The following is a 22772-nucleotide window of genomic DNA, read 5'->3' as shown; positions in this document are numbered from 1 at the left end:
TCCAGAACATAACTTTAAAAATCTGGTTTAAGGGCGGGATAGGGAAGATTCGGTGCAGAACTGACTTTACAGTGTGAAGACACTCCACACACAAATCAAATTTAGCCCTATGTCATGAAGATAGGTTGTTGTGAAGACAGAGGTAAACTCCTTCATTTGCCCCATATAGACAAGCCCCCCCCCCAGCTAAAACAAGCTGTTAAATGGTTGACTTATTCATGCAACACTATGAGTCTTTCCCCCTTTAACAGAAGGAAAAAACATTGACTATGTGCAAAACAGAAGAATTACAAGTCAAGCAAAATATTCCTTTCCTCTATATCCTAAAGATGTGTGAAATTGTCCCTCTGACTTTTGTAATTATTTCTAGCCTATCTTCTTACAACCTCTAGTCAAATGTCCTAGTGTTTAAAGGCAGCTATGCAGTGTTGTCAAACCAAAATGGGAACTGCTGCTTCACACCAGACATTGTTATAAGCATCCCCATAGTTCTAGCACTTAAAGTATATTCTTGGAGTCAATTTTAGTGAATTCTGTGAACTATTTAGTGAATTTAGTTGAAAAACACACACACACACACACACATTTTCTCACTTAGAGCAACAATGAAAGTTGTCTTGAAATGCTAACCAATTTATATAAAAGAACAAGGACTTAAAGCAGAACTGTTGCTCGGCACCTATGATTGCTTATATGTTCTATTTCTAGCTTTACTATGTCTAGCTTCCCTGATTCATGCTTCTCACATTCCCTTTTCCTATAATATGAGTTGTACAACTTTGGACTTTCATTTCACCTCTGAGCATGTCAACAGCTGGATGTTCTTTTCGACTTAGTTCAGTTATGTCATGAGCCACAGCACTATTCATAGTTGTCCTCTGCTGTATCCCAGTAGCTCCTTGAATGTCACTTTTGGCACTATCTCTTGTTTCAATTTGGATTGTCTCATCATAGAGTTTCCATAGTAAAAGACACCATGCCTCCTTCTGTGCAGTACTAATAAGTTGCTAGCATGATTTTTTGTATCTCTTTTGCCAGCCATGTTGAATACTTTATCCAGAAAATCCCATGGTGGCTGGTGGCTTCCATATCAGTGGGAAGGTAAATCTACTCTGTTTTAGTCAGATTTTTAAAAAAAAAACTATCAATGTCCCGGTACATACGAGCCTTTGTGACGCCCTCATCATGTGCTAGGGTTGCCTGGGGGTGGAGCGCCCACACGCCCCACAACCCTTGCGAGTGATGAGGGCATATCAATGGCAGTGCCCTGTATACATGGGTGCTGCCATTGTTACATAAGTGCTGTGCAGTGTCTGCACAGCACCATGTGGTGCTTACGTACCAAGTGCACCACTGGCGCACTTGTTACACCACCACCACGGGGTAAAAAGAACCCACTTTTCACTAGTTATTTTTCCTCTGCAGGGAAGCCATGTGGTTTGGCGGCTGCAGCTGCCCTGTGGAGGAAAAACAGGTGCCGGCAGGCCTCCCTTTTTGGAAGGTCTGTACCATGCATAAGTTATTGAGTCCTAGTCCAAACATTGGTTTGGTATCTTCAATAACTTTTTAACAGCTCAAACTAAAATCTGGAAGGGATTCAGCACCACACTAATATAAAAACCACTAGCTGCCAGTGAGAGAAGGCCACCATCACCACACTATTACAGTTGTACCTCTGAAGTAAATGCATGCAGGACTTCAGATACAAGGGCCTTGTCAAGGAATATATTTCAGATTGTTAGGTCTGAACTCCCTGAAAATATGAACAAAAGGTGTTTTGATCTTCAGCTACCTCCAGCCTCAGTGGGAGACCTGGTCTCTTATTAACATTGGCAAATACTAGTTAGTTGCTTTTTCAATCTGATATATGATTCTTAGCAAGGATATAACAGTACCAGTCCTGGCAGGAGAGAGAATAGGTTTCACCAGTAGTATAGAGTTTGCCTTGATAGGTGCATGGGCAGTGGCCAGCAGGGATGCATTTTTTGTCATTGATGTCGTCAAGTATTGTCCCTGTTCAAAACATATTGATTAGTAATGTTGAAAAGGAAAACAATTACATGTGATAAAAATTAATGCTACTATTTCATTATTGTTATTGATAAGGGAGATTTCAAAGTTTTTGCTGTTGCTGGATGTTACTAATAAATAACAGTAACAGTGGTCCTAACAATAAGAATATTGAAGCATGGTGTAGTGATTTGAGTGTTGGAGTATGACTCTGAAGACCTGGGTTCGATTCTCTACTCAATCTTGAAACTCACTGAGTGACCTTGGGCAAGTCACATGTTCCCAGCCTCAGAAAGGCAATGACAAACCTCTTCTGAACAAATCTTGCCAAGAAAAAACATGACAGATTTGCCTTAAGGTCCCCATAAGTCAGAAATGACTTGAAGGCACACAACAACAACCATATTTCAATCCACTGTTGTGTATCTAATTTCAATAACCCTTATTCAATAACCCTATAAGGCAGGATGGAAGTCAGGTGAACTCCAGATGTTCATTAAGGCAAGAGGCATGACTTGCCTCACTTTTGTTACTAAGGAAACAAAAAACGAGGAGCACCCAGTAAATTCAGCTGAAATCTGGACACATTTCAACGTGCTCAGTGACAGGGATATAGCCGGGGGGGGGGGGGGGGCCATGGGGTCCGGACCCCCCTTCCATTAGATACAATGAATGGTGCGTGCTGCCACAGCGCCGTGCCCAAGCCCCATTATAATGGTGGCACTTAGTCTGGAACCCCCCCCCCCAAACCCCGCCTACCCCGCCGCATGGGGGAATATTTTTTTATAAAAAAAAAAACCCACACCGCCCACACTTGATATGTTCTCAAAGATCTTCTACAGGGGCTATATATTCCTAAAAAAACACCCTCTTTCACTCTGATTAACTGGTTACATACAAAAAGAAACTTCAGTCTTAGTTCACATGTTTCTTCTTTTTGTAGAGTGAATGTTGTAAGAGTTTCAGCTCTAGAAATTTCTTAAGTTAAATTTCAAATTTCTGACAGGTATGTACAGGCCATAGGCAGTGTGCCAATTTAATGATGATTTCACACATTGCAGAATCATGCATTGTCTTATTATATATTTTTGTCTTGTCAGTTTTCATGATTGTATATACAGTAGCCCATGAAGAAAGCCCTTGAGAGTATATTTAGTCTAAAATACCTTGGATTTTTTTTTTATTAATACCTCATTCATATATTGAGCACCTTGACACATGTTTCCTATTTCCCCCCATTTATGTTACTAACAACTACCATAAAATGGTAACCTACCCTGTCCCCCAGTTCCCCACCCTATTCTAATGAAATTTAACTACTCTTGCTGTTAACATTAACAGAAAGTGTTAGTTTTTTAAATAACAGCTTCTGGTAAGGGAGTACTACTAACTTTTTAATGTAAATAGTTGTCCCTTGTTATAACATCTCTAGACTATAAAAGGTAGCATTTTCACCATACCACTGGTTCCCAAATGTGTGAAATCTTATGCTGGGAGGTTGATCACAGAGAGAAATGCACTCTGCACATGTTCAATGGCATAAAAACTAGAGGTATGGTGAAATCATAGCCACATGAAAGCAGCATCAATTGCAAACCAGTTCTGTGAATCAATTTCCCATAAGGACTGAATACTGTCAGGCACAACCTGTCCTTTTTTCAAAGAAACAGCTTCCTACATCACCACTGTTTCACAATCAAGCATTCTTCTGCATTCCCATTGCCAAAAAATAAAAAATAAAAATGGGGGGGGGAACATATCAGATTTATGGGTTCCTTGGTCTCATAGAGTTATTCCAAAATGCACAAGGAAAATCTTGTACATTATTAAAGCGCCATTGAAATGATGGTGTCTTAAGTAACATTCTCACCTTCAGGACAAAAGCAGCCATCAGTACATGGTGCTTTACATATTTTGCTCCTTTCTGGGTTGAAACAGGTGTCAACACATGGGTTTCCACATTCCATATATTGCAGGTTGTGTGGACATTGCTGGTCTGTAAACGCAAACAAAATGAAAGCAATGTCAGTGACAGTGACCAAATTAGTCTCATACATATATATAGAAGGAATTGCAAACAACTAAGCAGAGATAAACTATCAGAGGGTGCTGAACACACACACACACACACACACACACACCACTTTTGTGGAACCATTTCTCCCATGTGAAGATGAGGAGAAAATCAACTGGCCAGTATTTCTTCATCAGGCTGACAGCATCAGCAAGCTGGCAGCATTAGGGCACAATGGTGAGTCTCTCCTTCTCAGTTAGGCAACATCAGCACAAGAGCACAATGATCAGACTCTCCTCATCAGGCTGGCAGCATCAGCATGAGGGCACAATGGCCAGTCTCTCCTCGTAAGGCAGGAAATTCTCTCTCCATTTTAGGTAGCTGTAGCATGATGATACAATGGCCACTCTCTCTTCATGAAGCTGACATGCTCAACCTGACATTAGAATAGCTAATATCCCTGGCCCCTTTCAGACCATCACTCATTTGTGAACAGAAGGCATAACTACCCTGTTACTCAGCCTTTTCCACTGAAATCCCCCAGGTGAGCAAACTCTGAACAGTAACATGAAGAAGAGCTTCCTTTAGATGATCAGGAATGCTGATTACTCAGTATTATGGATATTTGGGAGGAGGAAAGGAGAACAGATTTATGAGTTCCTTGATGGTGGAAATGATAGTAATGGCTCTGCTAATTCAAACATTAATTCAAATATTTATCCCAAGGGAAAGTCATGTGCCAAGGGGAGCATATACACTACTCAATACAACTGATCTTGCACTGGGGGATCTAGAAGATATTTATTGTCACTTTTCCATTTTTATTAACTTACAGCAGAGTTCTTTGGATCTCCATTTTCCTGGGTCTCCACCTTTGAGGACACAATCTCGAGCATATTGGCTGAGAGTACTGCACACACAGATTGCAACCAGATCAGAATGAGAAGATTTCTTGGAGCAGTCACACATGTCACCAATGCAGATGGACAAGTAATCATCCATGGCAATCACCTTAGTACAGTTCCCAAAGCGAGAGAGGACTTTTTTGCACTTAGATTTCTGAAAGTAAAATTATGTACCATGTTCTTTACAAAAACCAATGCCATAACCTCATTGACTTTTGTGCGGTTACACTAATACTCAACATGCATTTCTGGGATTCCTCATTATGTTCGATGAAACTTATACTAAAGAAAGAAGAAAAACAAATAGAAAAGAAATCACTGTCTTATTCATTCCCTCCCAGAGGGAAGCCTTTGTATATGCGGACAACTGCTTTCACTAAAGTAAATATGGAAATGTTTGCATTTCAAAGCATATGCAATTAAAATAACCAGAAGAGAATGTAGCCAGGGCTCGTGTTTCTTAATTCCATAGGATATAAGGAATTTTAAAAATTATTTGGCAGGCACAAATAATGCTGAGACAGAAAAACCAAAGTGCCAGATATTTCCTTTAGACCACAGTCTGTAATAGTTAAAACACCACTCCATTTCCTATTCCCTTTTCCAGCCATGTCAAAATCTGGGATCAATTTCAGCCAAAGTTCTTCTTAAACTCAAGCTCGGTTCAGCTGCACAATTTATTCCTGCATGTAAAAATTAGGTTATGTCTGCATGCAAGAAAGGCTCTGCCATGAAGCCCCACCCAATTGAATGCATTAATAATCCTGCCTGGCATTCACTCACATCACACAAATGTTTGCAGAAGGAAAGCCTACCCATATATAGCTTAGGCCTCCCCACTGTCTTGAACTTGGATATACTGTACAACTGTACTTGAGTGTGGCTCTATATGAACCCAAATCACAATAGAGTGGCATCCTGGCACGTGTAACGAAGGAAGCCACACTTAGATGTCTATATGCTACTTTATAACAACATACAAGGAAGGAAGATGAGAAAACTAGTTCCATACCCTCTGCCCTCATTTTTGTTGTACTGAAAGCTAATATCTAAAGTAAAGAGCACCTTCTACATGTGGATGCTCCCCATACAATGCAGAATCCTGAGTGCGGTACACACAATGCTAGAGTGCCGTGCTCGCACCGTGCTAGAGTTACGGGACTGTGCGGCAACTGCACAGTCTCTAACCCTAGCACATAATGGTGGTGCGATAATGGCGGCGCCCTGTGCACATGAGTGCCGCCATTATGACATCACAGCTGCACCGCGTCCAAATGGCACATGCGGGCATGACATCTTCGCACTGCCCCAGGCCGCTTAAAGAGGCCTAGGCACGGTGTGTGAAGGAGCTTCAAAACGGAGCTCCTTCTGTGGGCACACCTCATTCCTGCAGTCACCAAATGGCTGCAGGAATGATGCCAGGGAGAAAGGGGCCAAGTGACCCCTTTCTCCCATAGCTCTGGCTCCCGGGGTATCCTGGGGCATGAAGCCCCAAGGACACCCCTTTTCCAGGTCACTGGGAAGCGGCATTTTGCTGTTTCTCCGTAGTCTGGAGAAGTGCCGAATTGGGTCCTCTGGGCTGCTAGTATGGCTACCCTGGCCCCAATAATAATAATAAATTTAATAATAAATTTTATTTTTACCCCGCCTTTCCATAAATATGATCAAGGCGGCTTACAAAATTTAAAACATTACAATACAAGATAAAAATTCAATATACTGTAAAAGTTAAAAGCATTACTACAAAGAACAGGAACAGGAAATCAATAAAATACACATGTCAAGGGCAAAGAGAAGGAGAAATTAATTTACAACGGTCCGGGGTCGAAAGGGAAAAAATAAGGGGCAGGAAAATAAACAATTTAACTAAGGTGGGAAGGCCAACCGGAATAGATACGTTTTCAGATTTTTCTTGAAAATAACTAGTGAGGCGGCAGAGCGAAGCTCTACGGGGAGCTTGTTCCAAAGTGAAGGGACAACAATGGCAAAAGCCCTCTGTGAGGTCCGTGCAAGGTTTGACCTAGGGACCTCCAACAAATTTGTCCCGGATGTTCTGAGTGTGCGGGGCGGATTATATGGGGAGAGGCGGTCCTCCAAGTACCCTGGGCCCAAGCCATTTAGGGCTTTATAGGTCAAAACCAACATTGGGGAAAGGGGCGGGTGCAGGCCGCCCCAAAGGGGTGGTCTGTACCACACCCTGATTTCCTATATCAATAGTAGGAAAGAATTTCTGCTTCAGACATTTGACCTCACAAAAGTGGCAATGGAGAAAGGCAAAGCTAGCTTGTTCATGCTCCCTCCTCACATGCTGTAATAAAGTAGTTTTGAATGTTTGAACAAGGCTCTGTTCGTGTATGACTGTATACATGTCAGGACAATGTGACACACTTGGCCTGGAAATGACATGGATGTGACCACTAGATAGAACTGGAATAGAGGTAACCACAGTTCAAGTGGCAGGTGTGCATGAGTCAGCATTTGGGAGCTGTGCATCACGGGACATCTGATGCAACATGCACAGCAGGTGAAGTCAGTCAAGGGGTGCATCATGGGAAATGGTATGATGCAACCTGCCCTGTAGATGAAACCAGCATGGTTTCATTGGTGGCAAGACACCACATGACTTCACACAAGACCACCTATAAAAGGGAGATGGTGATTATCTCCGGTGTTGGGTTGTTGTGGTCAGTGACTGGCGGAGCACTTTGTCTATTTGTATATAGAGCTGTGAGTATCCAGACGGCTGTTTGGTACTCTGCATTCCTGTAAATAGTTTAGAACAAATAAATTAAAGCCCTCTTGTTTGAGTGAGAGCCTTGCTGTCCAGCAGTGTTTATTTCTGAAAGCCGGGAGCTCAAGGCTGGTGAGCCTGCATGGAGGATTTTTTCCTTCTCTGCTGAAGCCTTTGCAGATGTCTCTCCAAGAGCCTTCTCATGGTGTCCTGCTGTGTGGATCAACTCTGCACGTGGTCACAGTGGACAAAGCACATCTCTCTACGCCCCAACAATGGAAGCATACAATCTTCTCTTCTGCAGATATTCACACTATATCACTTCTATGATTCTATATGTGGAAGTGTCTTGTGTGGTTTATATAATGCCACATGGTAGAGTTACATAGTGCAGTTTCACTCCCTGAATGCATGTGAAGGTAAGTTAGATTTTGTTTGCTCAAGAGGACTTCTGTCTCTCTGTCTCTTTCCATCTAGGAATTAGATCTAGTTAGTAACCATGAATGATATTAGTAGGTTTCCCTACCTACATGGTTTAAATAAGACAGTTGTTGTGTTGTATGCCTTCTAGTTACTTCCAATTTAGAAGGCTAAATGTCTCACAAAACTATGGCTTCAACATTTCCCTTTATTTCCCCGGGTTCCTGAAAAAACTTACATACTTCCAATCCAACTCACAATTGACAAAGTAATCTATTTTCACCCATCAGCCCTGCCTTAATCAACATAGACTTCCAACAGACCATTTTATCATTTGCCTACACACTCAAGAGTATACTCAAATATAACCCGACTGTTATGATATATGCTTTTCCCAATCTCCCATAGCCACCTAAGTCTCTTGATTGAACAAGCAGATACAACAGAATACTGATTGTGCTGAACAAGACTGACTGCATCAAACAATCAGAAAACAAATCACTGGGGCTACAAACTATCTACATTGCCTAGAGAAGTATCACAGAGAATTATTGAGGGAGAAGCACATAAATGTGCACATAAATTTTTCCCACAGGGGTAAAAATGTAATAAGAAAATGTACAAACAATTGTTTGTTTCCTGCCTGAAAACAACCGGTGGCCTGAATTTCTCTTTCGCTCCTCAGTCTATTTGGTGCTTTTCCTTCATCCCTTATTAAAATTATCTAGTCTTTGTTAGATACGTAAGCAGAGTAGGCTTTCAGTATCTGCAATCAAACTCTTGGAGACACCTATTTATCCTTACTTCTCAACTGCTGGAATTCAATTGTGGCACTGAATCAGGTTGCAGGGTTGAGCCCTGGCTGTGAATCAGTACCTCCTGCAAGCTTGAACTTTAGGAGAAAATGTAGGTTCCAAAATCCATTGTATGGCAATATTTTCATTAGATCAAAAAGGCACAAATGTCAGCGTAAGAATTCAAGACTTTCCAGGTTCCTTCTTCAGAGTGCTATTACAAATGCTTGATATTAAAGATGTGTCAGTCACCACTGTTCAGAAGAGGCTGGGCCTCAACTTAATGAAAACCACTAATCTACTGACTCATACTGCAGTGTTAAGAAAATCATATCCCTAAGTCATATTCTGTAAAAGTAGCTAAGGGGGTGATACAAATGTTAGGAGAAGCAAAAACAGCCCCACTTGCACTCTTGTAAGCACTTCTCAGTGTCCCTTGTTTGCTTGTCTTGCTCTGTTTTGTACATGGGGCTGTGACAGAATATCAGCATTGGCATTGTACACTTGTTACACAGCCATCAAAACTGAAAATTAGTCCAACTTACATATCTATTTTTGCATTTATCTTGCTGGTGGGAGTTGTTCCTTTGCTTTCCACTGTCTCCAAGTACATCAGGGCACTTCTTTGTTGGATCTTCTACTTTCTGAAGGTTTCCAAACTGCCATGGGAATGCCTTATAGCCTGTAAAATCCCATAATTATTAGAATAGCATTAAATCTTCACACTAGCTGGCTAGAACCAGCGTTAAATGCTATTCTCTTACCAGATGTATTTCTGCGTATTATTGCTTCTAGTTCCTTAAAATGCTAAGGGCTAATATGGGCTTTTCTGCAATGGTGGGAAGTCCCATACCCACATTGTAGGGTCTGCAATCAAGGCACACAATGTTCCTCAGGATTCTCAGGCAATGCAGGGCTTCTCTCTTAAAATTCTGGGGGGAAAAACCCTACCTTTTACCCTGCATTTGCCTGGAAAGTCTGGATTGACAGTCAGGACACAGCCATGTGGCCAGAAATACTCTGCACTATAAGGACATGTGATCATCGTTGGATTACCCTTCCAGGCCAGTCTAATCTCACTATGATTAGTGTGGCATTATTGGAGTCACTGCACACCAGGAAAATTATTATTATTATTATTATTATTATTATTATTATTATTATTATTTGTATTCCGCTTTTTCCTCAAAGAAATCAAAGCGGATTGCAGTAATAAGATAACATACAATTTAAGAAATACAATTAAAACCCCCTAAACCCCAACCCTCCTCCCAATTATAAAAACATTAATCTGTGAACGCTTTGCTGACAGGAGAGGAGAGAGGAAGTTGCCATTATTGAAGAAATGGCTGCTCCGTGAATGCTTTGAGGATGGGAGAGGCAATGGGATGCCTCAATGATGAATCAGAAGCATGACCGGCTATCACATCTTCGCGCTCCAGGAGCAGTTTGGCGGCGTTTAACCCACGGTAAGCCTTCTATGTGATAATCCCCTAGCTCTGTTAAAGGGGAAGCAGTTCAGAAGTATAAGGGACTAGGTTTAAAGGAAGCAAGAAACTGTTTAGGCTTGAAAGAGTTCAGTGAGAGAAGTGAATAGGAAATGTAACTACAGTATTAAAGTATTTTAAATACTGTCACCATACGATCTGTGAAACAATTTTGAAGAAGATACAATGTTAACACATGCTTACAAATAAAATTAATGTTTATTTCTTTCCAGAAGAGTATTGGCCTAAGCGAATTAACAACATTAACTTCACAGATAACAAGCTATCAAAGATAAAATACATATAAGAGGACACTGGAGACTCCAACCCTAATTCATTTAAAGGAAAATGTATTAAGGGTAGATCAAGGGGTCTTTGGATGTTTATGAGGTAAAAAGGTAGCCTTGATGGGAAGACTACCTTGGTCACACAGACCATCTCGGCAAAGTAGAACTCACTGAACCAAACCAATGGATTCAAATGGCAAGAAAGGAGATTCCATCTCAGCATTAGGAAGAACTTTCTGATGGTAAAAACTATTTGATGGTGGACTACCATGCCTTGTAAAATAGTTGATTCTCCTTCATTGGAAGTCTTTAAAAAGAGGCTGGATGGCCACTTTTCAGCGGTGCTTTAACAGTGGGTTGCTTTATAGCAGGGATTTGGACTATATGGCCCTTGGGATGGCTTCCAAAACTATGATTCTATGAAGCAGAAGAAGGATACATTCTCCTCCATCCCACCTTGTCTGTTGATCTTACAGTTTTTTTAAAGATGGTCAGACTCACAATAGATGGTTATTATTTTATTATCCTATGTAGTCAGAAAATCAACATCTTACCATGAAGAAGCAGATCATTTTTTCCATTGTCATCATAGTTGCCACACAAACCACATGTCTTCCCCTTGTACATATCTTCTAAATCTAACTGAGCAGAGATAAGCAAAAGAAAAACTGTGTTTTTTTCCTTTCAGCAAAACACAATCAGAACTTTGATACATTATATTGTTATGATGAAGGCTAAATATGGTACTTGAAAATGTATCACATTATGTACAATTGTACAACCACATGGCTGTATGCTCTCTTATTTTAATTCTGTTTCTAAAAATTGAATACTGCTGATTTAAGTGATAGTACAGTTCAAAGATTAGAATTCTCTGCCCCATACACAGGCCATAATTAATTTAAAGCAGGGGGTTTAATCATACAAGATGCTATTGGATTATGTTATCCTAGTGATGAAGTAATAAATGCTGGGTAGTTATTTAAGATAAAATTCTAAAATCTTGTCATTTAAAAAGACAGAAAAAATGAGTGATTGTTTCCCTTCAAAATTAATTCCAGGGATCATAAAAGGATTATCAATACACAGAAATTAATGTTACTACTTTATGCCACATCTATGCATAAAATCGGTTGCAAACTATAGTGTGTGAAAACTGGCAACCCATCACATTTTTCCCATACTAAAATGCACCAAAACAAATCCAACTAACTGGAGCTTCATACTAGGAGAGTGTCACCCCAGTTCCACTTGAGAGTCAGGCCTAGTTTGGAGGAGACTTGGAAGTAAGGGTAAAGATCTTCTATTAGAACACTCTTCAAGCTGAAGGGTAGAGAAATTCTAAAAGGGGGGAAAGGAGGACATGTTTAGAAAGTAAACATATTAATAGTTTCATACTGAAAAGATAATACCAACTGATTACAATTACTAGCCATTTTTAACTATCACCTATCCAATGGTGGCTGGATATTCCCATGCCAATGGGGCAGTGAATCATTTCTAGCCTTAAAGGAGAGCTCCAAGATGCTGGAGCAATCTAGGATTTAGCTTCAGAACATTGGGGAAATCCTTCAAAACCTGGAATAAAACATGAATCTGATATAATTCAGATCTTGGGGCTCCAACAACAGCATGTTCTCAATTTTTTAACAGAGGGGCTGTGCAGACCAGTGGGAAAGGCCAACCTGGGGGCAAAGTCGGGATGTGGTGTCCACATGGTGCATATCCCGGCTCCGCCCCCAGGCTGGCGTGATGCCACATGCTGCACCACACGGTGTGCGGCATCACAGCACTCCTCTGGTGCTGCATCTAGATGATGCAGCACCAAAGGAGCATCATAAAGCTGCAGCACCAGCAGCTACAGCACCCTTTCTAGGGTGCAAAAAGGATCTGCTTTTTGCAGCTCCTTTTTGCTCCACGGAAAGGCCAGATAGGGGGCGCAGTTTGTGGTTGCCATGGCCCCAATCTGGTGAAGGCAGAGGCACAGCAGGCCACCCCTTCAGGGGCAGCCTGCACAGCCCCTGAGTCTTTGCTAGGTGGAAAGCTAGGTCTCCCTTTCCCAGAAAGAATCACTCCTGGACAATGCTATGAATGACAAGTGTACAGAAACACAATTTTAAAGTAGCAGAGACACTTCTCAACAAAAGGTATATAATTTATTTACTTATCAAATCGCTGGTATGTAAAATCAATTGCTAAAAGAAAAATACAAAGCCATAGATAGCACCAGTTTACTTGGGTTCAATATATCTGAAAGACCATCTCCTTCCATATGAGCCTGCCAGAAATTTGAGATCTTCAGAGTAGACCCTGTTGTGTGTCACAGTACCTTATTGAGGTTAAGTTGATGGGTATATATAAGAGGTCTTTCTCTGTGGCAGTGTCTTGACTCTGGAACTCACTACCCAAGGAAGGTAGACTGACCCCGTCTCTTTTATGAATTCACCAGGCAGCCAAAACAGTGCTGTTCCACATGGCATTCAGTGTTTGAAATTGTTGTTTTAGCTGTTTCAAAACCGGGTTCTAGGAATTTTTTAGATCACTTTTAGGAGTTTTAAAGATTACTTTAATGTGTCTTAAAATGTTTTTATTCATGTATTATTTCCATTGGCTTTTATTTGTTCATTGTCTCAGGTGCCCTTGTCGATTGCAAGGCAATACAGAAATACTTAACATAAATACACGAGTAAATAATACTGCCATGACACACCAAAAGAACTTTGTTGTACAGCTCTCTCATTTTAACCCGCTCCCTTTAAGTGGTTGTTTTTTAATATTCCCTTAATGTTACTTTGGTGTGCCCAGTCTCTTCCAGAGAAACAGAAATAAAATACAAGCCATCTACCTTCACAGATCTAATTTCTGAAGAAAAGCACTAGTTTTTATTCACATTCCAGTGACACTTTTTCATCATTTCAGGCTCTTAGACAAGGACAGGTGTATATCTATTTAGTTATACATTTATTTACTATAAATACATTTCTTGAAAGTCTCTCATTCACAAGGTCATCATAAGTCAAAGTCAATCTAGTGACACATAGCAAGAACAAACATTTCTGCACCACCTTTTGGTGCTAATGTGGGTCCTAATCACAGTTTAGAAGAACATTAAAACAGACTAACAACAGGAAACCTCTACTCCAGCAAAGAATTTTGGCGCGTTACAGACCGCCCCTTTGGGGCGGCCTGTAGGCACACCTTTCCCCGCTGGATCGGGGCCTCAATGGCCAGAGCGGCAGCCGCTGAGACCCCGATCCGCCGCTTTCCGGGCTGCGGGGAAGCGGCAAAAGGCCCCTTCCCTGCAGCCTGGATAGGGGTGTACTTGGGGCCCCTTTCTTCTTTGGTCCGCTGGGCGCAGCCATCTGAAGGCTGCACCCAGCGGACCAAACCAGGAAGGAGCTCCAAAACGGAGCTCCTTCCGGGGTCGTGGAAAGGGTGCCCTAGGCGCCCTGCCACGCCCCCAATACGTCACAACCGCGCCGCCTCGTTTGGAGGCAGCGCGGTCGTCATGTATCAATGGCGGCCGGCTGCGTGGAATGGCAGCCACATTTTGTGCGCGCAGAGCGTGCGCTAGGGTTAGGGCAGTGTGGAAGCACCGCCCCCTCTTAACCCTAGTACGCGCTATGCGCGTACTTTTTAGCCCGTCTGTAACAGGTCTTTGTGTTAATTAATACAACAAAGACCTTAAATGATTTGACTTAATTTCTTGTTATGACATTAACTAAAACTAAATAAGAAACAGACAGCATTTAATGTTAGTACTGCCTCACCTCTACCTATCACAAAGGTGGGATGCCAAACTTCACTGTAGTTTAAGCCAGACAGAAAAGAGAGAGATGGTAGAAATTTGCAGACAGCAAATTATGATAATAGTGTTGCAAAACATATACAATAGGCCCTTGGTATCCACTGGAGTTTGGTTCCAGGATCCACTATGGATACCAAATTCGTGAATGCTCAAATCCCATTCAATAGAATGGCATGGTAAAATAATATCCCTTATATAAAATGGCAAAATCAAGGTTTGCTTTCATTAATATTTTTTAAATGTTTTCAAGCCACAGATACTTGCATCTGGGGGAAAAGAATATGTGGTTAAGGAGGGCTGACAGTATAGGGGTACTCTCAAAAGTTACATCTTCCAATGTGGTTCACTTAACCTGACTTGTGGCATAGGGCAAGTAGTGTATTATCATGTCCAGGGTGAGTTTACCTGCTCTTGACAACATGTATCTCCTCTCTCTTGTGCTTTCAGTTCTTCTTGGCCAAATCCTTTCTATGTCACTGATGTTTCTTCTATTCTCGCAGGTTCTACTGCTTTTGTGTCCATCATTTGGCACTTAGGCCCCATTAACACTACACAAATATGGCACTTTATTCTACTTTAACTGCCCAGGTTCCATCCCATAGAATCCTGGGATTTGCAGTTTGGGTAGGGTTATTTAGGACTCCTGGCTAGTGTGCTCTAGTGCTTCATTAAACTACAAATCCAAAAGATCCCATAGAATGGAACAATGACTGTTTCAGTGGAGTCATAGGGTGCTTCAACACTGTAGAAATAATGCAGTTTGACACCACTTTAACGGCTGTAGCACCATCCTTTGGAATCATGTGGTTTGTAGTCTTTAGCTTTCTCTGCCAAAGAGAAGGATTCTACAGGATAGAGATTCTGTAGGATGGAGCCATGGCAATTAAAGTGGTGTCAAACTGCATTATTTCTATATTGCAGATGCATTCATAGTGTTATAGTTGTATAGTGAGGAAATGCCCCATGTTTCTTGCCTAACATCTTTTAGATAAAACACTACTATATACTCGCTAGTGCCTGTGCTTGCTTTTGGATCAGGCTCCCCTGGGGTCCTTGTGGTATGTGTGTAAAAGAGAAAGAAAGCATGCCACATTGTGATCCTATGCTATTGTTGCTGATTTTTTCAAGATGGAGAAAGATGGCTCAGTGGGTCCTCATGCCAATGCTGCCTAGTACTTGTAACTTCCTGAAAATGCAGCCTGCAACTGCCTAGTTGCCTATAGTAACTCAATACAAATAGTGGCTATTGGCTTCCATGTCAGAGAATTAGCAATATCTATTCTGGGTTTTAGTGAGAACTCTCCATATGTCCAAGGTGCTGAATCACATCCTCCAAACAAATTTCAACACCTCTGATTGCAAATTTCAGCAGAAAAGATTTTCTAGTATTATACAGTAGTAGCTTCCAGCAATCATACACGTAAGCAAGAGAGGGGCCATATTCCTACCACCATAAGAAATATGTGCCCTACATCCCAGATCAATCAAATCAATCTTGATTTTGGTTCTTACTATTATACCTACCAAACAGAAAGTTTCACAGCTCCTCACAGCTGCCTTGCAATCAGGCAAACACCACTTTCGAACAATACTTTTCAGGACAATGGAGAACAGCCAGAGTGTTATAGTGGCTCTTTGTACTGTGCCAACCTGCTGCTAACTACTTGTTCCACTATTAAATGGGAGCCACTGAAGAATTTTAAATTGCCATATGGTAATTTGGGGGGGGGGGACATTACAGAGGCAACCTGAGAAAGGCTGGGGTTATGCTCCTGCAGAATTCATGGGGAAACAAGTTAAAAATGAAACAAGTAACTGAAAAATGTAAAACTCCTAAAAAATAAATGTCATAACGGAGGGTTACAATCAGAAATAGGCAGGAATGCATGTCTCAATCAAACTATAAAGAGAATGTAAGAGAAATGATCTGATAAATGTAAAAATGTAGGAAAAGATAAATAATTTGTTCTAAGTCCTTTTTTATTTTATTTCACTATTGTTAAAAGCTACAACATGCCAGGCTGGTGAATAAAAAGCAATTTAAAAAATACTGTAAGAAAATACACCAAAGGTCAGAACTAAAAGGAACTGAATATATGTTGCCTTATGTTCTAGTTCTCTCACACAATGCTTCAAATAACTTCCTTTAAGAACCTCAATATGACATTCTGCACCACTTTGTGAATGAACATAAGGAAGCAACTGCTGTTAAAAAACAACAACAACCGAAAATCAAAATTTCCACACAGGGGAAAAAAATAGAGAACTGATGGACCACAAAGAACAAGAAGACAACATTCCAAAGTATGTTATACAAAGAATAGCCAGTGATTTCTAGGAGAATTATTAATGTAAGTATGAGGAGTCAGTGATGCATATGAACACCTGCCATTTGGCAATCCACAGTGGTCATCTGAGCCTTGTTTTTAAAACTATACTGGAAGCATTTTTTCACATGCTGTCTTTTATCATTTGGAATGGATACTCATACTTGGTTTGACCACTGGTATAGTGTTTCTCCTTATGTGAAGCCCTTCAGACTTTTAAAAGGAACTGTCACATCGGACAAGGAGGGTGAACAATATCTCATGGGGGCAGTTTATAAAAGCTGCAACATTTTATACATTTATAAAAGCTGCAAGACAGGAAAACGACTACCAGGAAAGGTTTCCCCCACTCCTGAGGTGCTGCAGTTGAAAACCCCAGCTTTCTTACACACAGCAAATATTCCTCATTGCTCCAGGAAACATAAAGCCCATGAGAGAGAGATGAATATCTTTTTCTGTCCATAAACACACTATTAATTTATATGACTCCTCTCATACTTTTCCTTGAACTCATACACATAAAAGTGGGCATAACTGTTTAATGAGGCATATTTTATTTTGGTACTCATTACTGAGAGACGAGCTTTTGCACCTGAAATGAAGCAGTATTCTTTTTTTATTATTTTTTTGATAAAGTCAATAATTGAATAAAGTTTCATCAAGGAAGTAAATATTTTCACATTTTCTATTTTAGTAATCTAAACAGGTGAGTTTAATTTGTGGGTCTGGAATCTGGCATGCTGGCATGACTATCAGAGCAAGAAAGGAAGTATTGAAAAATGTTATCAGATGAGCCCTTTTCATACTATACAATATTATCACTTTGATTCCACTTTAACTTTCATGGCTTCATCATGTGGATTCCTAGAATTTGCACTTTGGTGAGGCATTAATGAAGCTCTCTGGGTGAGAATTCTCAATATAAACTGTAAATCCCAGGATTCCATTATAGGGTTGCCATAATTGTCCACTATTATCAGGGACAAAATGTAGGACAAATTCAAGACCAAACTGTAGAACAACTGCAGGACAAAACTCAGCCCAAAATGTAGGACATTTAAGGTCCTCCATTTTCATTTTGGCAGTTAAAGTGGGAAAACTGTAAGGGTTCTTAAAAACTGACGCTCACTCTAAGCCAATGCCCCATGTATTTGTAAGAATGTAGCCTGAGGTTGTAGTCCTATATATCTTTACCTATAAAAGGGACTTAAGTGGACTCAGCAAGCCTTACATTTAAGTATACACATACAGAATTGCTCTATGTCTACCTGAGCCATATCTAATAGCTGCTCCATACAGGGAGAAAACATAAAATTTAATCATCTTCTGCTCTGTGTGTAGCCATATAGCAGCACTCCAGTCCTTTTGAAACTGTACAGATGTCTAAGCTAAGTGATAATTAGATACATCTTGTTGTGGAAAAGAAAGGAACATTTGGGTCTCCAACTTATTCTGTTTCCCATAATGCTCATGAACTGATACGAAGCACCTTCATACTAAGTAATATATTGCTGATATCTCATTTGTAAGAAAAGGAAGAAATCTTACCTCCTGGAAAAACTGACTCTGATAGTTGGACTCCACTCAGCAACCACTGATTGGTTTTGATTTTCTTTCTCATCTTGCTTATGTTATTAAAGAAATGTAAAATGATTCATACTGTGGAAGCAATCTGGATTTTTTTAAAAAAAGTTGTCTGTCTTTTGCTGGGTCAATTCCTATGTTTTCTGTTATGTTCTACATTGCTGGGCAATAAGTGTGGACAAGACCAACTCCAGGTTTGAGGAGGCCTTCAGGCCAGAGTCCTCCAATGACTCTCATTTTGGTGCCCTTTATTTAGAATGGTAGCCTCTTTCCTACTATTTTCATTGGAACAAAGGAAGAAAAGGGCAGGCCACTGATGACCATCAGACAGACACCATTTTAATTTTTCACAATGATCTGAAATGATATACTATGACTCCAAGATAATTCATGTGATTATAATGGTGGTAATCAAAGATTCATAATAGAAGCATCAAAAATAGAAACTAAGGTAACATCATTTGCAGCAGTATGCCTTCAGCAAACTGCTGGGCCTAGATGTAAGAAATCACCTTCATCTGGTGGCAGTTGCTCTTTCCTATCTTAGTGGGCCAGTGGATACTCTCCAGTTCTTAATATGAACTTTGAGCATGCTGTCCAAGGTGACCAACCTATTTTTGTGATAGGGTTAAGCACTGTGAATAGCTCCTCTGAAGTTCAGAGTTAAATGGATTTAACACCCCACTGGCATGGGAACCAACAGCTACAGCTATCTTCATCTGGAGCCATTACCATGTGAATTCTTTTCAGGATAGTATCAATCAATTAATCGATCAGTCACTTTATCTGTACCCTGCCTTTACCCCTAACTGGTATGCAAGGTGTCTTATCAAGATGGTGATCAGATTTCATAGTTCAGAAAAGGCTATAGATCTCTGAACCCTGAAACAGGAAATGTTCTTAAGAAAGCAAGATGTTATAAAGTGAAGTTGAGCCAACTCACGCCTTCCCATCTACAGTGATGCTTGATTCTTTCACCTCCAGAAGTACACCATCAATAGTGGCAGTGAAATAGATGACAGATCCATTCTTGATGCTCCTCATGATCTGGATATTGAAGTCTTGGTAATCATCTTTGCAGTGTGAAGCAAAGATATAATGGCAAAGTCCAGGAAAGTTAAATTTTACGTGGTCAAATGTCTGAAAATGGAAGTTACCCCAAGTGGAACATTCACTGATGGTGACTGCAGGGCGCTGAACTGCAGAGAGAATCAAGAGAGAAGGATGATAACGTGGGGCAGCAAGCATACATGGGCATGGCACTGGGTCTAAACATTGAGAGAAAGAGGCCAAAAATGAGTGACACGGTTATTAAACAGTAGCAAACATTTACATAACATTTCTGCCTTTGAAAACCTCTCATCCTACATTGGGTCACTGCAACCACAATATTCTCCCATTTATTTAATTTTTCCAAAACCAGAGAGTCAGAGGAAAAGCAAGAAGGAGAGTAGAAGCCAAACAGGACAGGGGAAGAGAAACTGGATAAAATGAGGAAAAAAGAATAATCTCATTGCTTGGATAAATAATTTCCAAGTTTATACCAGGAAACTATTTTTAAATGTCCCCAGTGATGGAAGTGAGAGCTGCTCATAGAAATTTCTGTAGAAATCTTATGATTTTAATGTAGATGTAATCAAGTTGAGGAAGAGGACAGATGAAGCAAAGTTCAAAAAGGAGCTAAGGGAGAAACTTACATAGTAACAGGAGGTGAAAAAGAGACCCAAAATGGTGTAAAAGTGATACAGGTAACAAAATGGGGTCATTGTCCCCCCCCCCCCCCCCCCAAATAATACTTCTGGCCCCCAAATGAAATTTTCCTTCAAGCCCCAAATTTCTAGCAATGCACTAATCCAAAACTTCAGTTGAGCATTTAGAAATAGTTTAAGTGAAGAAGCAAACACAGTTCCCAAGGAAATGTGATGACAATAAATATAGGAAGACGAAGGCTTTCATGGCCCGCATCCATAGATTTTTGTGGGTTTTTCAGGCTATGTGGCTGTGTTATAGAAGAGTTTATTCCTGATGTTTCACCAGCATGTGTGGCTAGCATCTTCAGTGTGCTTCCTCTAAACTCTTCTAGAACATAGCCATATTGCCCAAAAAGCCCACAAAAATCAATAAATATACGTTATATGTGTGGATGATTTGCAGTGTCTCACTCACTGCAATGCTAGAAATTTGGAGACTGAAAGAAAATTTAATTGGGGAATCCTTGTGATGGATGGATTTCTAATGGAGGGACAATGAACTCATTCCCCCCCCCCCCCCGCCCCCTCACTGTTACCCCCTATAGAGGCAAACAGAGGAAGATGTAAAGCAAGCAACAGAGGGGCTGGGGAGAGGGCGAATGAAGGACCTTGTCAGCTTATCCTGGGAAAACTAGAATCTTAGCCATTCAGGAAGGCACACTTATTCCTTTATGTGTGGGCATTCAGATGCCATTCCTTCATAGAGCAAAGATTACTCTTACTGTTCTGAACCCAAACTCACAGGCCAAATGATCCAGTTCACCCACACACCCCGTCCTTGCATCACCCTGTTTTCACAATGCAGGTTCAAAGGCCTGATTCAACTGCAGACTGTCTTCACAAGGGGGAAGGCTGTTCTCAGCAAATCTGGGCCATCCCTGTATTAAAGTGAATTAGAAATACCTACCATTTTTTCTGGATCTTCCACAAAAATCCAGAGCACTCCAGAGTAACACTAGGCAGCTGTTTACACCGTGTGCCCCAGAATATTCCAGAAGCAGCTGAAAGTATTCTGGCCAGTGTAAACCCACCCACATACTCAGGTAACATACACATAACAGGCATACATTTCTAACAGTTTGTTGCAGAATTCTGTTTGTTAAGTACTGACTGGATAATAATTTCTTGGTCTGGGGCTTATTTGACAGCTGAGCCCTTTTATATAAGACCCAGAGAAATATCCAAGATATTGTCAGAAGTTCAAGTTTAGAGTAGGAGGTAAAGGAGAAAAAATATTGTTAAAGAGGGGCCACTCCACACAGAATTTACTCATTTGAATATCTATCCACCCCCAGTCACCTTCTGCCCAACAGAAGATATTTTCTCCTGCCATTTGTCCCTCAATGACCATAATTAAAATTTGTGACCTGTTCACCATACCCACATTTTATATTTCTATGATTATTAATATAGTCTGATTATAAAGTTCACTCCATGCATTTGCAGAAGTAGACTAAGGGACGAAACAGATGGCAGTAAAGGGGCAGCTCTACACCTCTCCTTTCAGTGCCAGATCAAGGCTGTGGCAACCACACACTGTGGTCCCAATCTGGCTTTTCCTGATGCAAAAAGGAACAGAAAAATGCTGCTCCCTTTTGCGCCGGAAAATGGTTCCCCTTTTGCCACTGCTGTGGCTCTTCTCCACTCCTGCGGTGTGCAGTGTGTGATTGCTGCACTTCAGGGACGTTCCCATGCTGCCCGCTGTCTGATGGGGCAAGTGGCGTGAAGCCAGTTCAGGGGCAGAGTTGGGGCAGGTGGCAGGCTGTCACCATGCCACCCTGAAGCAGCCCCTAAGTCTAGAAAAGTTTGTGCTACAGTGTCTTTCACTCAGTTAAATCTCAAAGATCCCTTTGGGTACCAGTTCATTCCATGCATCTGAGAAAGTAGACCAACTCTACAAAAGCTTATGCTACAATGTCTTTCACTCAGTCCCAAAGGTGCTACAATATCCCTTTGTCCTAATTTCAGTTAACATTATCATGCACCTATTAGGGCTGAGCCATAGCCAAATCAGCAATGTTAAATTTGATCAGTTCTTTTGGAATAGAATGGTGTTTGGAATCTATATGTAGCTCCCCCACTCCTGATCTGCTGATTGGTACAATGGTTGGTTTTCTGGCCAAGGCTGAAGCCACTGAATCTGGTAACCAAATAAGACAAAAACAAAAGTACACACATAGCCAGCGGGAGCCAGTGGCTCTGATGTCAGTGGGCAGTGCATCCTCTTTGGTTTTTAATCTGAAATCTAAAATAACTATATCCAGTGTGTAGAATCCTGTCATTGAAATAGGTTTAGCGTCTTCGATAGAGTTTAGACTTAAGTCCAGAACAGGTTCACCAACAAATCAACATCAAAGAATACTTAGCTATCCTTGGTGTTCCTTTATGTGTCTCCTCAGCCTGTAAGGGATATGCATATGGAAGCTTGCTTCTTTGTGCTTGCTCCTTCTTGGCAGATCAAAGAGAATGTACTTCCAGTGGGAATCAGTTGAGTGGCATTAAATGAAATCTCTTAGATTATTGCTCAAAATAAGTCACATCACACTCAGTGGGGCTTATTCCAAGGTATGTGTGTACAGCAGGGGATGATGGGACCCATAGTCCAATAGGAACAATGTTTTTAAGGGCTGCTTTATACACTGCTGATGTGAGAG

At 40.9% G+C, this 22772-nt stretch overlaps 1 protein-coding gene across 1 annotated transcript in view; it reads right to left on the bottom strand.

The window, feature by feature from the left end:
• The window catches only part of LOC121926372 (mucin-5B-like), a 70237-nt gene extending 50622 nt beyond the window's left edge, over window positions 1-19615 (bottom strand). The window contains exons 1-7 of the mRNA XM_042459313.1: window positions 19311-19615; window positions 11875-11989; window positions 11203-11290; window positions 9420-9556; window positions 4858-5083; window positions 3881-4006; window positions 1896-2013 (exon numbers count right to left, since the gene is read on the bottom strand). Coding sequence (XP_042315247.1) covers window positions 1896-2013; window positions 3881-4006; window positions 4858-5083; window positions 9420-9556; window positions 11203-11290; window positions 11875-11989; window positions 19311-19615 — 1115 coding nt within the window. The remainder of the gene's footprint in view (window positions 1-1895; window positions 2014-3880; window positions 4007-4857; window positions 5084-9419; window positions 9557-11202; window positions 11291-11874; window positions 11990-19310) is intronic.
• Between the last annotated feature and the right edge of the window lie 3157 nt (window positions 19616-22772).

The sequence above is a fragment of the Sceloporus undulatus genome, chromosome 1 (assembly GCF_019175285.1).
Source record: "Sceloporus undulatus isolate JIND9_A2432 ecotype Alabama chromosome 1, SceUnd_v1.1, whole genome shotgun sequence".
Lineage (NCBI taxonomy): Eukaryota > Metazoa > Chordata > Lepidosauria > Squamata > Phrynosomatidae > Sceloporus > Sceloporus undulatus.
Note: the sequence above shows the minus strand (reverse complement) of the source record. Positions and strands in the feature narration are given on the sequence as shown.